Source organism: Lepus europaeus, chromosome 14, assembly GCF_033115175.1.
Source record: "Lepus europaeus isolate LE1 chromosome 14, mLepTim1.pri, whole genome shotgun sequence".
NCBI classification, from domain to species: Eukaryota; Metazoa; Chordata; class Mammalia; order Lagomorpha; family Leporidae; genus Lepus; species Lepus europaeus.
Window position 1 is genome coordinate 18,343,475 of NC_084840.1, and position 16,127 is coordinate 18,359,601.

The 16,127-nt window shown below is 52.9% G+C and overlaps 1 protein-coding gene and 1 pseudogene across 1 annotated transcript; one reads left to right on the forward strand and one right to left on the reverse strand.

Annotated features, from left to right (window-relative positions):
• Positions 1-961: 961 nt before the first annotated feature.
• Positions 962-7,850, forward strand: LOC133773377 (alpha-1,3-mannosyl-glycoprotein 4-beta-N-acetylglucosaminyltransferase-like protein MGAT4E). The gene is made up of 4 exons (XM_062210746.1): positions 962-977; positions 1,801-1,865; positions 4,847-4,943; positions 6,724-7,850. Exons 1-4 carry the CDS (start codon positions 962-964, stop codon positions 7,848-7,850), a joined length of 1,305 nt encoding a protein of 434 aa, XP_062066730.1.
• A 2,056-nt stretch (positions 7,851-9,906) lies between these two features.
• LOC133773378 (protein mago nashi homolog) lies at positions 9,907-13,938 on the reverse strand (annotated as a pseudogene).
• Between the last annotated feature and the right edge of the window lie 2,189 nt (positions 13,939-16,127).

Sequence of the window (16,127 nt, forward strand, 5' to 3'; positions counted from 1 at the left end):
TGACACCAGCTTACGCAGGACAGGGAGCTGACACATCAGAGGGTCAATGCTGATCCGCTTTTTTCTCTTCCCTGGTGGGAAGGGGCCATATGTGAACAAGTAGGAACAGCGTACTACTGTGAATAAGACAGGACCACTGGGCAGGAGGAATTCAGTCTGTGCACCCTGTACAGTAGGTGCTGCTGTCACCATTTTTCGGATGGAGAAGCTGAGACTTGGGTTAATTAGTAAAGGGCATTTGGCACAGTGGTTAGGACACTCCTGTCTCATTTCAGAGTCTGGGTTCAAGTCTTGGCTGCACTTCCATTCCAGCTTCCTGCTAATACGCACCCTGAGAGACAGCAAGAATGGTTCGAGTAGCTGGGTCCCTGCCACCCACTTGGGAGATGTGGGTTGGGTTCCCAGCTCCTAGCTTCAGCCTGGCCCAGCCCTGGCTGTTGCAGGCATTTGGGGAGCGAACCAGTGGACATGGATGGGAGAGCACTGTTTCTGTGTGTCTCTGCTAACAGCAGAGCTAGGACTAGAATGGTGCTCCTAGCATCTACCAGCAGCCCCTCCCCCCGTTCCCTCCCCCGAAGGCCACACACAGGGCTCCACACGCAGATTCTGCTCTCCAGTACTTTGGTTACACAGCAACAGCAAAACAACTTGTATGACGCAGGACTTAGCTGTATACAGAGATGCACTTGTTGAGACCCAGTGAGTTCCTTTTTGAAACCTATCGTAGACTGTGAGAAAAGACAGCACTTTGAGTTTAGTTTTTGCTGCTCTCTGGGCAGCTTCCAGGAAGAAGACACACACAGAGAGAGGGAGATTACATTAAGATACGGGAAGAAGGGCATTTGGGGGCAGACCCCCGAAGAAAAGCAACCCTCCGACGCCTTGATCCTGGACTTGCAGCCTCAGGACTTGGCAACAGTCCGTGTGTCTGTGTGCACCTGTGTGTGTCCATGTGGGCAACATGAGGGCAGCTGCTGGTGAGACCTGGGAGCAGGCTTCGGTCGGAAAGTTGGCTCAGCACTTGGGGGAGATCACAGACAGGTGCCAGGATCACCTTTCCAGTTATACACTCGCCCTCTTGCCTCTGCTTCCCTGGGGCACCCTGGTTAATATGAGGAACAAACCGTGCATGGACCTAGGTTTGTTTTTTTGTTTGTTTGTTTTCTTTTTTTCCACAGAGGCCAGAGTTGTGTGCAGCAGGTTAGGCTACTGCTTGTGGTATCAGCATCCCATATCAGGGTGCTGGTTTGAGTCCCAGCTCTACTCAGCTTCCAACCCAGCTCCCTGCTAGTGCACCTGGGAAGACAAGGGATCAAAGCTCAAGTCCTTGGGCCCCTGCCACCCATGTGGGAGACCCAGAAGGCATTCCTGGCTCCTGCTTTTGGCCTGGCCCAGCCTTGGCTGTTGTGGCCCACAGATGGAAGAGCTTTCTCCTTCTCCCTCTCCCCCCCCTCCACCTCTCTTTTGCTCTGGCTTTCAAATAAATAATAATTAAACCTTAAATTTTTTGTTGCATCAATCTTCAATTCCCTTTTCCATGAACTTTTTCAAGTCCGCGTGTCCAGTGAGTGTTCCCTCCTCATATCTGTCTGTTTTAGCCACTGCCCTCTGCCCTCTGGTCCTTGTAAGTGCCCAGAACTACATCACGTAAGGAATCCACACGTCTTACCTCCTCATCTGACTTCTGCTCCTCATTGTTCACTTGTCTGCCGCTTCTGCTGGTTTTCCTACCTGAGGCCACAGCCCTTCAACCCAGGGTTCACTGGGTGCCCCCTCTTTTTAGTGCCCTGTGCCAAACAGGTGCCAACTATAAGAACGAGTGCCAGCAGACAGCCCGCAAGTCTGAGGAGACCCGACCCTCCGGAGTGAGTGGGTGAAGTGCCCCGGGGGCTGTCACTGCTCCTAACAGGATGGCAGCCAGTTCCAACTGTTTAGGTTTCTAGATAAGCTCCCTCAGTGTTTAAATATTTAATCAGAATTTAAAAAAAAAAAAAAAGACAATAGAAACTGCTTGCGATCAGACTTCATTCTGTGAGGGCCACCTCCCTTCTCCACCTGCCCAGCGGTGGCTCCACATAGCAGAGTGAAAGGGCTTGCTCCCTTTAGGAAAACAATGGTTGCCAAGGGAGCATGTGGAGGCCCCCAAAGAGAAATGCTGGAGATGGAGGTAAGCGCCTGCCCCTTCCCTACCCTTTGGGTCTGGTCCGTGTCCTCAGGAGGCTTAGAGAACGCTGACTCCCAGCTCAGCCCAGAGCCCACACCCAGAGCACACAGTGGCAGGAGGCACTTTGTGTGCGATGCTGACAAGGAACCTGGGGCATGTCAGGCTTTTCAGTATTTGTTGTCTCCTCTCCCACTCTTTCTTCCTCTTCAGTCCTCCAGGGAAGTTGGAATCAGATGGTAAAATACAGAAAGGTGCACCTGCTTGAGAATCCAAAAATTAAAAGGGGGGGGGGGGGGCGTTAGGAGTAAGGGAAGAAGAACCTCTCAAAATAGGAGGAGAAAAAGGCCACACTGGGAGCTGACATTATGGCACAGTGGGTAAACCTACCACTTGGGGTGCCTGCATCCCATATCGGAGTGCCTGGGATGGATTCCCACCTCCCCTCCACTTCTGATCCAGCTTCCTCTTTCTGCTAGCACACCTGGGAGGCAGCAGATGATGGCTGAGTACTTGAGTTCCTGCCACTCAGGTAGGAGACCCAGATGCAGGTCCTGGCTCATGGCTTCAGCCTAGCCCAGCTCTAGCTGTTGTGGGCATTTGAGAAATGAACCTCTGGCTGGAAGAGTGCTCCCCACCCTCCTCACATGCATAAATACAGAAACACGGTAGCAGCACTGGGCTTTAGGAAGAAGGCTAAGGAATCACTCCATTAGGAGGCATGCACAGGTCGCCTGTCAGTCCTGTCCCTGTGCACCTCTGTTGAGAGGGCAGTAGGTGGGCAGGACACAAGAGTAACATCACAGAGGGGCTTAGGTCAAGGGCAGCAACCTGGGGAGACCTCAGTGTGCTGTGTCTGGCCATCTTCTGCCCATCCCTCTTACCTCTTCAAGGCGTCTACGAAGCCCAGAGACAGTCTGGAGCAGTCTGTTTCCTCACGTGAAGACCAGCTATGGGACTGGGGGTCTCCACTTAAGAAACCAGGTAAGAGAAGCTTAATTTGTAAAGCCTCACCTCCACATATATAAGTAAATATTACTTTTTTCTTTTTTTAAAGAGTGATTTATTTATTTGAAAGGCAGGGTTACAGAGAGGCAGAGACAGAGGCAGAAAGAGAGAGAGGTCTTCCATCTATTGGTTCACTCCCCAGATGGCCACAACGGCTGAAACTGGACCCATCCAAAGCCAGGAGGCAGGAGTTTCTTCCGGGTCTCCCACGTGGGTGCAGGGGCCCAAGCACTTGGGCCATCTTCTACTGCTTTCCCAGGCCATAGCAGAGAGCAGGATCAGAAGTGGAGCAGCTAGGACTGAACTGGCACCCATATAGGATACTGCCACTGCAGGCGGCAGCTTTATCCGCTACACAACAGTGCAAACCCCAAGTAGTACTTTTTTCATTTTTCTCATAAAGCTAACTGGCAAAGCAGGAGATATACATTAATCTCTACTAAAATACTAAATGGGGCGCCTCCCGTGAGCACAGGGTGGGGGGGGGGGGATTACAGGATTACCGGACAGCCCCAGGAGCCCAGGAAGCACTGACTGCTCTTTGCTTTGTTTTGTGTACTGAACTTGCAGGGAGTCAGGAGGCGGCCACCAGACTAAAGCCTCTCCCGTGCTGACCCAGCAGCAACAGAGAAACACGTTCTCACCGGAAGGCGGAAGGCGCACCAACAGAGAGAGACAGCCCGAGTTCCAGGAACCCACACTCACCCAAGGGTTCCTTTCTCCTCCCGGTTAGCAGCATCATTTCCCATCAAGCTCTGTGCAGAAAGATTGAAGTTTGAAATAAAGGGTATGTTTTATTCTAAACAGAAAGCCACCAGATTGGGACAGCACTCAAGTTCACCTGCTCTAATCAACTTTCGTTTAGAAAAGGGGCGAAGGGCACAATGACCACCTGTTTTCTCAGATAAACTGGACGCATCACTAAAGTGCCTAGCTGGCCTCCATCACTTTGAGTAGGGGGGACCTGGAGGTGATTGATTGTCTAAGGGAGACTGAGCTGCCTTCCCAGTTTGTTAGATCTGATAAGAGGGTATGATGGAAAACAGTGGTAGTGATGACGAGGCGGGTGGATGGCTGGGATGGGTGGGCAGAGGACAGAGGGAAGCTGCAGGTGTGGCGTCCTCCCTCGGCTCACAGGGCCTTCTTGTTCTAGGAACCATACCCCGAGGCGCCCTGATGCGGCATCCCATCAAGCACTGCGTCATAACCTGGGCAGGCATCGCATTCCTGTGGCTCTGCATCACCGTGGAATTCCCCAGGGAAATTGAAGATGCCCAAATAGCCATGCTTGTTGAAGGCCAAGTAGCAGCCCTTACTCTCATTTGGGAATTGGGGTTGTATAGGGGTGGGGAGGGGCTTGTGAGGATCAGCACCTGGGCTTTCTTCCTTCTGGAACCTTCCCATCTGAGAGCAGGAAGCTCCAGAGGGAACCCATTAGTCCATAATGGAGCGGAGCTGCTTTCATTGCTTGTATTTGTTGAGGCAAGGGGAAGAGCCAGCCCTGCTTGGGCCGTGCATTCTTGGACAATGGCCAGGCATCCTGAGAGCAGCGGGGCTCACTGCAGATCCAGTGCCCCGCTCTGCCCCTAGTTCCCTAGAGAAGCATCGGGAAGCCACCGGGGGACAAGACCCGCTCCTGTTAGGAAAGGAGACATGTTTTCCTTGTCCGTACCCCAGGGAGGCGATTATGGCAGCAGCAAGAGCCAGAAACCGCTGGAAGACTGGGAGACGATCTCCCTGAAATACACAGAGAGGATGCAGCGCAGAAGAAAGAGTGAGCCCGCGGGTGGGAGGGGAGCGGAGGGCAGGGTTCCCAAACCAAAAGTAAGTGCAGCCTAGGCCGGAGGGTGGGGGCGGGGCGGAGTCACTGGAGGGGAAAGCTGCAGTGAAGCTGTTAGAGAAGATGGGATTTCTGACTAGAAAACATTGCCTGGGGCACAGCCTTCATCCCCTACGTGTGCAGGTTCAAGTCCTGGCAGCTCCACTTCCCATGATGCTCCCTGCTAATGTGCCTGGGAAAACAGCAAAGGATGGCTGCTTGGGCCCCTGCACCCACCTGGGAGACCTGGATGGAGTTCCTGGCTCCAGGTTCTGGCCTAGCCCAGCCCCGGTAGTTGGAGCTGGAGAATGAACCAGTGGGTAGAATTTCTCTCACTCTCTCTGTCTGTTTTACCTTTCTTTTTTTAATAGATTTATTTATTTATTTATTTATTTATTTCAAAGTCAGAGTTATACAGAGAGAGAAGGAGAGGCAGAGAGAGAGAGAGAGGTCTTCCATCTATTGGTTCACTCCCCAGTTAGTTGGGCCAATCTGAAGCCAGGAGCCAGGAGCTTCTTCCGGGTCTTCCATGTAGGTGCAGGGGCCCAAGGACTTGGGCCATCTTCCACTACTTTCCCAGGCTATAGCAAAAAGCTGGATCAGAAGTGGAGCAGCCGGAACTCGAACTGGCGCCCATGTGGGATACCGGCACTGCAGGCAGCAGCTTTACCCACTACACCATAGTGCTGGCCCCTGTTTTACCTTTCTTAGATAAATTTCTTAAATAAATCTCGGCCGGCACCGTGGCTTAACAGGCTAATCCTCCGCCTTGCGGCGCCGGCACACCGGGTTCTAGTCCCGGTCGGGGCACCAATCCTGTCCCAGTTGCCCCTCTTCCAGGCCAGCTCTCTGCTGTGGCCAGGGAGTGCAGTGGAGGATGGCCCAAGTGCTTGGGCCCTGCACCCCATGGGAGACCAGGAGAAGCACCTGGCTCCTGCCATCGGAACAGCGCGGTGTGCCGGCCGCAGCGCGCCTACCGCAGCGGCCATTGGAGGGTGAACCAATGGCAAAAAAGGAAGACCTTTCTCTCTGTCTCTCTCACTGTCCACTCTGCCTGTCAAAAAAAAAAAAAAAATCTTAAATAAATCTTAAAAATAGAGAGAGAAAACATTGTCTTAGACGGAGTCTCAGGATCACATAGGCCAGCTCCCTCGGGTTTGTAAACTCTGGGGTGAAAGGCTTGCTCACGATCACGCCATCAGTGGCTAAGGTGGGACCAGAACCTCGGGCTCCTGACTCCCAAGAGCAGTCCCTTTCCAAATACATGGTCTTCACAGGAGAGCTGGCGGAAGAAGAGCTGGAGAAAAACAAAAAGAATCGCAACAACCATAGTAATAGCTACTGATGGCTGGGCACTTAGAGCGTGTGCTGTTAAAAGTTCACAGCTCCAAGACTCAGAGGGCCCACACCCTCAAGTGCATCACAAACAGCCCCCCCTCCCCACTGCTGTTCAAATGCAGATTCTGAGCTATTAGATTCCAGGGAGGGGCGGAGTCTGCATTTCTCAGGAGCTTGTAGATAAGGCCGACCTTGACCTTGCTAAGGACCACACTAGAAGTAGCTAGGATGTACACATCCTCTCAGCCTCAGAACAGAGTGGGGGTGGGGGTGGGGGGAGGAGAGACAGGAGAGGGGTACAGAGAGAGGGTCCCACGCCGCATCCCGCCCTCCACTGCCTTTCGTAGCCCGCACTACCAGGGAGCACTGACAGTCATCTCCCTTTCCCGGCCCCTAGCATGGCTGACGGTGGGGCTGACCGCAGCGTCGCAGCAGGACAGGAAGAGCCTCCTGTACACGCTCTTCTCCCTGTTCCGATCGTCCTCCAAAGCCGAGCGCAAACGCCTCACGGTGCTTGTGCACCTGGCCGACTCCGACCTCGCCTGGCTCAGCGAAACCATGGCCCACCTCTCCAGACTCTTCAGCCCGCAGATCTTGGCGGGGCAGCTGTTGGTGATCCACGCCCCGGCCGACACCTACCCCATGGTGGACGAGCAGGACCAGGCCCGTGGCGGGAAAGTGTACTCCAAGCAGAACATAGACCACGCCTTCCTCATGAGCTTCGCCAGGAACCTCTCGGATTACTTCCTGTTGCTGGAGGACAATGTCTTCTGCGCGCCCAACTTCATCACCCACATTCAGTCCAAGGTGGCCGCCATGAAGGCGCATCCCTGGGCGCTGCTGGAGTTCTCCAACATGGGCTTTCTGGGCAAGCTCTTCCACAGCAGGGACCTCCCCCTCATGGCCCACTTCCTCCTGCTCTTCCACAAGGAGAAGCCCCTGGCCAGGATGATCCCCCACTTCCGCACCCTCCTCACCCAGGAGAGCCCGATCCTCTGCCAGCCGTTCCTCTTCTACCACAGGAGGTCCTACCCGGTCTCTGAGGACAAGGGCAGACCAGGTCACAGGCAGAGCCCTGGCAGCCCTGACAACCCGCCCGCCTCCGTCTACACGAACATGCACGTGTTCAACGTCCACTTCCCCTGGGAGGCCTACACTCTGGACGAGTCCTTCTTCTGGACCTACAACATTAGCATCGAGAACCACCTGACCGTGATTTTGAACCATCCTGCAAACCTGAGCAGGGTGCAGGTGCTGACGGGCTCCATCGTGGACGGGGCGAATGTCCTGGAGAAGGGGCAGGTGGAGCTGGGTTACAACCCCCAGGGGACACCTCAGCTCTGCACCACCTTCACCCTGCTGGGCCACCTCCTGGAGGGGCAGTTGGACCAGAGGATATTTATGAAAAGTATGGGGTACCACGTGAGCTGTGTGAGGCTGGTGGCAAAAAGCAACCAGGTGGGTGGTCTCATGATCAGGCATATCTACCTCTGGGAGGAGAAGCCCCAAATGCAAAGACGCTGACAGGCGATGACAAATCAGTAAGCATATGAGCAATTAAAACCTTGGGTCCATCATTCTGGCCTATGTGAGTGGCACAGGGGAGACCCAAGGGCACTGGGGGCAGGCAGAGAGAAAGTAGATTCTCTGGGCCACCAGGATATCAGCAGACGTGTGCCTTCTGTTTGCTACCCAAACAAGGAAGGACTTGGTGACTCCTAGGATCTTTAGATTCCTGGGATGCTGACTCAGCCCAAAATACAGAGTGCGTGGTGTGTGAGTGTGTGTGCGTGCGCTCCAGCGTAGGCAGAGGTGGGGTGAAGTGTAATGTGGGTTATAGGAGGGTGAGTGGAGGGATCGTGGGGCTTCATGACATTGAGACCCACAGACACCGAGAACGGGAGTGTCTTTAGGAGTCTGTCTCAAGCTCAGGAAAACAGGTGGCCTCACAGCAAGAAAATGACTTCAGGCCCGTGCTTTTAAGCTATTTCCTAGTGTTGGCTAATTCCCTCCTTCCCTCACCAGCAAACCTGAGCATAAATAGTTTGTAACTAAAGCTCCATTCACTGTCAGGAATTCACTCCTTAGCTCCCCCACTGGCTCCTGTATCCACAACAATACAGAAACTCTTTCCCATTTGTAAATGAAAAAAAAAAAAGGTAAAACCCAGAAGTCCAATTATCTCCTCCTCCTCCTCCTCCTCCTCTTCCTCTGTCGTCTTCTTCCTCTTTTTTTTTTTTTAAAATAAAGATTTATTTGTGAAAGGTAGTGACAGTGAGAGGAAGACACACACACACACACACAGAGATCTATTTGCTGGTTCTCTCCCCAAATGGCTGCTGCTTGCAATGTGGGCAGCACATATGGGATCAAATACCTAATTATATAATCTTAAAAAAAAAAAAAAGAAAAATGGGCCATAGATCATTCAAAGGGGAAAGAATAGTATTTTTTTTTTTAATTTTCCAGGCTTTAATGTGCTTTATTGGAGCGGAATTTCAGCAACAGATGGTTTTTATTACAGACTGAATGTTTGTGGGAACTATCCAGCTAACTCACTTGGACTCAAGTGAGGCTAACTATTAAGCTTGTTCATGTATTTCCTTTTCTTTTTCAGAAGATTTATTTATTTGAAAGGCAGAGGGACAGAAGGAGAGGGGGAGAGACAGATCAATTTTCCATCCACTGGTTCACTCTCCAAGTGGCCACAATGGCCAGAATCCGGAGTTCTATCTGTCTGGATCTCCTTCCCCAGGTGCATTAGCAGGGAGCTGGATCAGAAGTGGATCAGCCGGGGCTCGATCCAGCACTCATACGGGATGTTGGAGTCACAGGCGGCAGCTTTACCTACTGCACCATAACACTGGCTCCTCGTGTATTTTTCTTATTTTCGATTTACATGCAAAAAACTTAGTTTCATATTCATAAGCCATCACAAAACACACCAAACACCAGAGTAAGAGAAAGGGTTTATTGGGGAAAACCCAGCAGGCTGGAGGGAAGGGGTAAAGGGGGAAAAGGAGAGTAAGAGAGAAAGAGGAGAGAGGGGAGTGAGAGAGGAGAAGAGAAGGCTAGAGAGAGCCATGTGTTCAAGAACAAGTCCTTTTGAAACTTTGCCGGAGGGCGGGCCGGCAGGGAAGCAGGAGCAGCAAATCCCATTAGGATGGGGGTAGAGCTTGACACCGGTGGTTGGCCATGTGGCCACCTGGCTTCCAGCAATGGCGGTGGGGGCTACAGCCTAGGATGTAAATCAGGGTGTGGATCGCACCATAGATAAGACTGCAGCCATTTTCCTAACACCGACATCCCATATGGGCGCTGGTTCAAGTCCCAGCAGCTCCACGTCTGATCCAGCTCCCCGCTAATGAGCCTGGGAAAGCAGTAGAAGATGGCCCAAGTGCTTGGGTCCCTGTACCCATGTGGGAGACCCAGAAGAAGCTCCAGGCTCCAGGCTGCTGGCTTCAGATTGGTCCAGCTCTATCTAGCCATTGTGGCCACTTGGGGAGTGAACCAGCAGATGGAAGGCCTTGCTGTCTCTGCCAAATCCTAATATTGTAAATTACAAATAATTTTCCCTTAATTAAGTACATAGCTTCAAAATACATGCTGTAATAGGTTCAATCTTGAAGTATAATCCAATGAGGCTGGCAACTGAACATTTCAGATCCTGTACCAAATAGTGAGATACTCCAAGGCCTTCAGATCCTTTGAGCAATGTCTGTGACTAAGAGAACCTCTTTCTGATGTGGTAAGAGCAGTGTGTTCATCTCCACTTACAAGGTCACTCTCCCAGTGGCCAAGCCTGCCAGGGAGGCCGCGAAGCGTTGCTATCTTTTATTATTTCACCGTCACCAGTGATTCTCTTCAGTTCTTCCATTGAGCTCTTGGGTACAAGAGCGTTTTCTCATCATGACATCATTTTGGTAATGGCTGTTGTCACATCTAAGCTTTTTGTCTGGCCTAAACTCTAACTCCAGAAACGCATGCCCAAACTTGCCTTATGCTCTGTGTAGCAGCGCAGATAGAAATCACTAGTTGAAGCCAATTTTGTTCTCCCATAAGCCCACTGAAAGCCCAGCCAATGTCACAACTGGTATTGGAATAGCTGGGAATCCACGTGCAATAGAATGGAGTTGGATCCCTACCTCACTGCACACAAAATAAGTAACACAAAATGCAGTATAGGTCTAAATGTAAGGATTAAAGCCATAACCATTGCCGGCGCCGTGGCTTAACTCGCCAATTCTCCTCCTTGCGGCGCCGGTACACCGGGTTCTAGTCCCTGTTGGGGCGCCGGATTCTATCCCGGTTGCCCCTCTTCCAGGCCAGCTCTCTGCTATGGCCCGGGAAGGCAGTGGAGGATGGCCCAAGTCCTTGGGCCCTGCACCCGCATGGGAGACCAGGAGAAGCACCTGGCTCCTGGCTTCGGATCAGCGAGATGCGCCGGCCGCAGGGGCCATTGGAGGGTGAACCAATGGCAAAAAGGAAGACCTTTCTCTCTGTCTCTCTCTCTCTCTCACTGTCCACTCTGCCTGTCAAAAAAACAAAAACAAAAACAAAAAAACCATAATCAATCAACACGCCAAGACATTGTGTTTTCATCATCACTGGCTCTTCGGGAAATGCAAATCAAAACCACAAGGAGCCCCCCCCCCCCCCCCCCCAGTGTAGTGGGCTAAGCCTCTGCATTGCTGTGCCGGCATCCCATAAGGGTGCGGCGGGTTCTGGTCCAGGCTGCTCCACTTCCAATCCAGCTCTCTGCTATGGCCTGGGAAGGCAGTAGAAGATGGCCCAAGTTCTTGGACCCCTGTACCTGTGTGGGAGATCCAGAAGAAACTCCTGGCTCCTGGCTTTGGATCGATGCAGCTCCAGCTGTTTTGGCCATTTGGAGAGTGAACCAGTGGGTGGAAGGCCTTTTTGTCTCCCTCTCTCTGTAGCTCTGCCTCTCAAATATATAAAGAAATAAATAAACACAGTGAAATACTACTTCACACCTATCAGGATGACAGTGATTAACAAAAAGGGAGGAGGTGTTGGCATGGATGTGGAAGTGGCTCCTGTGTTGCTGGTGGGCTGTGACACCGTGCGGCAGCTCTGGAAGACTGTTCAGTGGGTCCCCACTGTGGCAGGCAGAGTTACCCATGATCAAGCGTTTCATGCCCTGAGCGCCTACTGAGGAAATGAAAACCGTGCCCACACAGATGCTTATGTTGTGCACAGATGTTCATGGCAGCGTCACAGTCATGGGAGTGGAAGTGAGTGGCGAATCCCTGCATGAACTTCGATTCAACACTAAAAATGGATGAAACGGATACATGCTAAAGCACACATGAGCCATGAAGGAAACCAATCTTTTTTTTTTTTTTTGGACAGGCAGAGTGGATAGAGAGAGAGACAGAGAGAAAGGTCTTCCTTTTGGCCATTGGTTCACCCTCCAATGGCTGCTGCGGCCGGCGCATAGTGCTGATCCGAAGCCAGGAGCCAGGTGCTTCTCCTGGTCTCCCATGGGGTGCAGGGCCCAAAGACTTGGGCCATCCTCCACTGCCTTCCCGGGCCATAGCAGAGAGCTGGTCTGGAAGAGGGGCAACTGGGATAGAATCCGGCGCCCCAACCGGGACTAGAACCCGGTGTGCCGGCGCCGCAAGGCGGAGGATTAGCCTGTTAAGCCACTGCGCCGGCCATGAATTATATCTTAATAAAGCCATTATTTTAAAAATGTTTAAAAAGACTTCAGAAGTTGGAGCCGGCGCTGTGGTGTAGTAGGTAAAGCCACCACCGCCTACAGTGCTGGCATCCCATATGAGCGCTGGTTCAAGTCCCGGCTGCTTCACTTCTGATCCAGCCTTCTGCCATGACCTGGGAAAGCAGTGGAAGCTGGCCCAAGTCTTGGACCCCTGGACCCGTGTGGGAGACCCCAAGGAAGCTCCTGGTACCTGGCTTCAGATCGGTGCAGCTCCAGCCGTTGCAGCCAATTGGGGAGTGAACCAGCGGATGGAAGACCTCTCTCTCCCTCTTTCTCTCTCTCTCTCTCTCTCTCTCTCTCTCTCTCTCTCAGTCTGTCTCTCTCTGCCTCTTCTCTTTCTGACTTTCAAATAAATAAATACATCCTAAGGAAAAAAAAAAAAAGACTTTAGAAGCGAGTTAGAAGATTTGGACTTTTCTGATGACTATAGGGAATCATTGCCCAGGGGCTGGTGTCGTGGTGTCGGGTAAGCCACTCTCTGGACACCAGCATTCCATATTGGAGCATGGTTTGAGTGCCAGCTGCTCTGCCTCTGATCCAGCTCCCTGCTAACGTACCCAGAAAGGCAGAATAAGACAGCCCAAGTGCTTGGCCCTCTGTCACCCGTGTGGAAGACCTGGATGGAGTCCCTGGCTTCTGGTTTTGGCCTGGCCCAGCCCCAGCTGTTGCAGCCATTTGGGGAGTGAACTAGTTGATGAACGATCTCTCACTCTCTCTCTCTCTCTCTGCCTTGCAAATAAATCTTTAATGAAGTCATTCAAATACATCCACAAATTGTAGTAGCATAAGACCTCAATATTTTTATTTATATATTTATTTTAAGATTTATTTACAGTTACAGAGAGAGGTAGAGCCAGAGAGAGAGAGAGGTCTTCCATCTGCCAGTACACTTCCTAAATGACTACAATGGCCGAAGCCAGGAGCCAGGAGCTTCTTCCGGGTCTCCCATGTGGGTGCAGGGCCCCGAGGACTTGGGTCATCCTCCACTGCTTTCCCAGGCCATAGCAAAGAGCTGGATCGGAAGTGGAGCAGCTGGGACCCAACCGGCACCCATATGGGATGCCAGCATTGCAGGCCAGGGCTTTAACCCACTGCACCACAGTGCCAGCCCCTGAGACCTCAATATTTAAAAAAAGAAATCACTGAGCAATTTTTAGGAGACCCAAAGGACTCACATGGTGCTTTGGAACTCACTGTAGCTGTCGTCTGGACCCCAGATCAAAAGGTGTCAAGATGGGGAAGCCAACTGGAGTTAAACAAGACAAACACACGGTGCCCGTCTCAGCGCCTGCCGCTTACCAGTTGCGTCAACCCCAGCTCTTCCTACATCCTTTCTGTTTCTTTAGGGATTGAGATTGTATGGGGTCTCCCTGTGACTCCCACAGTGGCTCAGGCCTCCTTCCCATGGGTGCAGGGGCTTAGGTAAACGGGGATGGCTGGGCAGGCCAGGTGTCTGAAGCCAGCAGCAAGGGGTCCTACCTGGCAAGTGGGCCTCAGAAAATGAAAGGAATTGGGAGTTTTGCTCGAGGGGTGATGTTATCAAGTCTTGCTATGGAAAGATTTGAGGAGGGTTAAAAGTAAGGGGGCCATTTATAAAAAAGAGGTTGAAACTGTGGCTTGAGGCCAGCATTGTGCACAGGGGTTAGAACACTGCTTGGTACTTCGAACTGAGCAAATATTGGCCACCATGAGGCTCATCCAATGGAGAAATGGAGGAAAAAATCATGCTGCTCCCATCCAGGGTGGAACTGAGACCCCCCCCCCCCCTCGGCACCTCGGCACCCCCCTTCCTGTACTAGTACCGCTGCTCTCCTGCTCCTTCCTCTGAGCTCTCTGGGGGGTGAGCTCCTGTTTTACCTCCGACTCCATCGCTCAAGCTCAGTGGGTATTGTTGAATGAGCGAATGATCCCTTGCTTTGTGTGTCTCTCTGATTCATCATGCTCATGGGACTTCGTCATCTAGTTTCACCTCTGGAAGCCCCTGGAGTCCGCACGGGTTCTCAGATGGCTACAGCCTGGATTCTGCCTGAGGCTTGGCACCTGCTTACCTCGTGCAGCTGAGGGCCCAGCGCACTATGCTTCTGCTGCCAGCTATGGGGAGGTGGCTTCTGAGAAAACTCCCTGAGGTCCCCACCCTCTGCCAGCAGCACCCAGCCCTTTCCGACTGTGGTCCCCGTGCCGCCACCTCTGACTGGACACCCAGCCCCAGGAATCCGAGTCACCCAAACACCTGTCCCCAGTCCCAGCCCTCCCAGAACGTGGCTTCCAGTGGCCCAGGGGAGAGGCTGAGGTGTCTCAGGCTGAAGTGTGGGGCGTGGGTGTCCTTTTGTCTCCATGACCAGCAACGTGGCTGTGGTCAAGCTGAAAAGTGGGCTGGGATGGGGGACGGACAAGTGGGGAGCAACACTCCTCCCCACAAGTCCTCTCTGTAGGGGCCCATGTAGCCTCTGGGGAATCCTCTCAGGCCAGGCAGCTCCAGGGGCTGCTTCTGCACTGACCTCCTTCCTCTTTCAAAAGCAGCGAATTGGGGCTGGCACTGTGGCAAAGCAGGTAAAGCCATCGCCTACAGTGCCAGCATTCCATATGGGCACCGGTTCGAGTCTCAGCTGCTCCACTTCTGATCCAGCTCTCTGCTATGGCCTGGGAAAGCAGTAGAAGATGGCCCAATCCCTCAGGCCCCTGCACTCACGTGGGAGACCCAGAAGAAGTTCCTGGCTCCTAGCTTCAGATGGGCACAGCTCTGGCCATTGTAGCCAATTGGGGAGTGAACCAGCAGATGGAAGACCTCTCTCTCTCTGCCTCTCCTTCTCTCTGTGTAACTCTGACTTTCAAATAAATATATAAATCTTTTTTCTTTTTTAAAAAAAGCAGCTAATTGCCTGTTGGAGGAATGGCATTGTGTCTTTTGGTAGCCAGTTCCTGCTGAGAGAGGCATGGCCAGGCAGGACAGGCTCCGGCTGCCAGGTGAGGAGAGACCATGACAGCTCGTCATAGCTGGAGCAGGGGACCCACAGGCTGATGTGGATCAGGTCTCTGTCCCCCTCCCCCGCACCCCCCAGCAACCTGCTTTCTTCCAGGTTCCTCCTGCATCTGAAACCTGTATTGACTCCCTACTGGGTGCTGAGCACCTGCAGGAGGGTGGGGGCAGGGTGCTAGTGTCACCTCCTCCAGGAAGCCTCTGAAGCTTCTGGGAATACACAAACTCTTCTCTGGTGATTAAGGCTCAGTGCATAGGCTTCGGTGTCACTCAAACCCAGATTTTAACCCCAGCTGGATTTGCTGGCTCAGGGATTTTAACGTGCTACCGGAGCCGGTTTCCCAGCCTGTAAAACAGGCATCCACCTACCACACTGAACTGCCATGCGAATGGAAAGAAATCCCAGTGGAGGTCAGAGGGCACCAGCCTGGCTCTCCCCTCTCCGGGGAGGTGCAGGGGCCCAGCCCTCAGTGCTGGTCAAGCAGGCACTCCTGCTGCCCACTGCTCCCCCTCTGCAAAGAGGGTCTGAGGCTGTGGCCCCCACCGGGGGCTCTGGGACAAGGTGCGCTCCGGCCCGGGCTCCCGGGGCCTCGTTCTGCCTGGGAGCCTCCGGCAGGCCCGGGCAAGCAGGGCTTCTCCAGTCACCAGCCCTGCCCCGTGTGGGTGTGGATGGGCAGGCTTTTCCCAGCACGAGGCTCCAGAGCATGATCCTCCCCTTCCGGGTGGGCGTCTTCAGGAGCACTGGACACAACAGGAGGGCTAGGAGGCAGGACAGAAATCCAGGCTCCCCGGGTCTCCCTTGGCTGTCACCACCTCCCTCAGTTCACTTGGCTGTGGGTAGCATCCACCCAGCGAGAAGGCGCCAGGATGAGGGGTGTGGCCTGGATATGTGGCTCCGCCCATGGACCACTGGGACCCCCATGTTCTCCATAGGGCCACTGTGGCAATCACACAAGGTGAACGCGTGTACTGAGCAAGACTCGGAATCGTAACGCTAGAAATGTCATGTCGGGTTCTGACATGACCCAGATTAAAGTCTTTGAATGGCTTCCCATAGCTGTTGGAGTAACCACACGTAAAC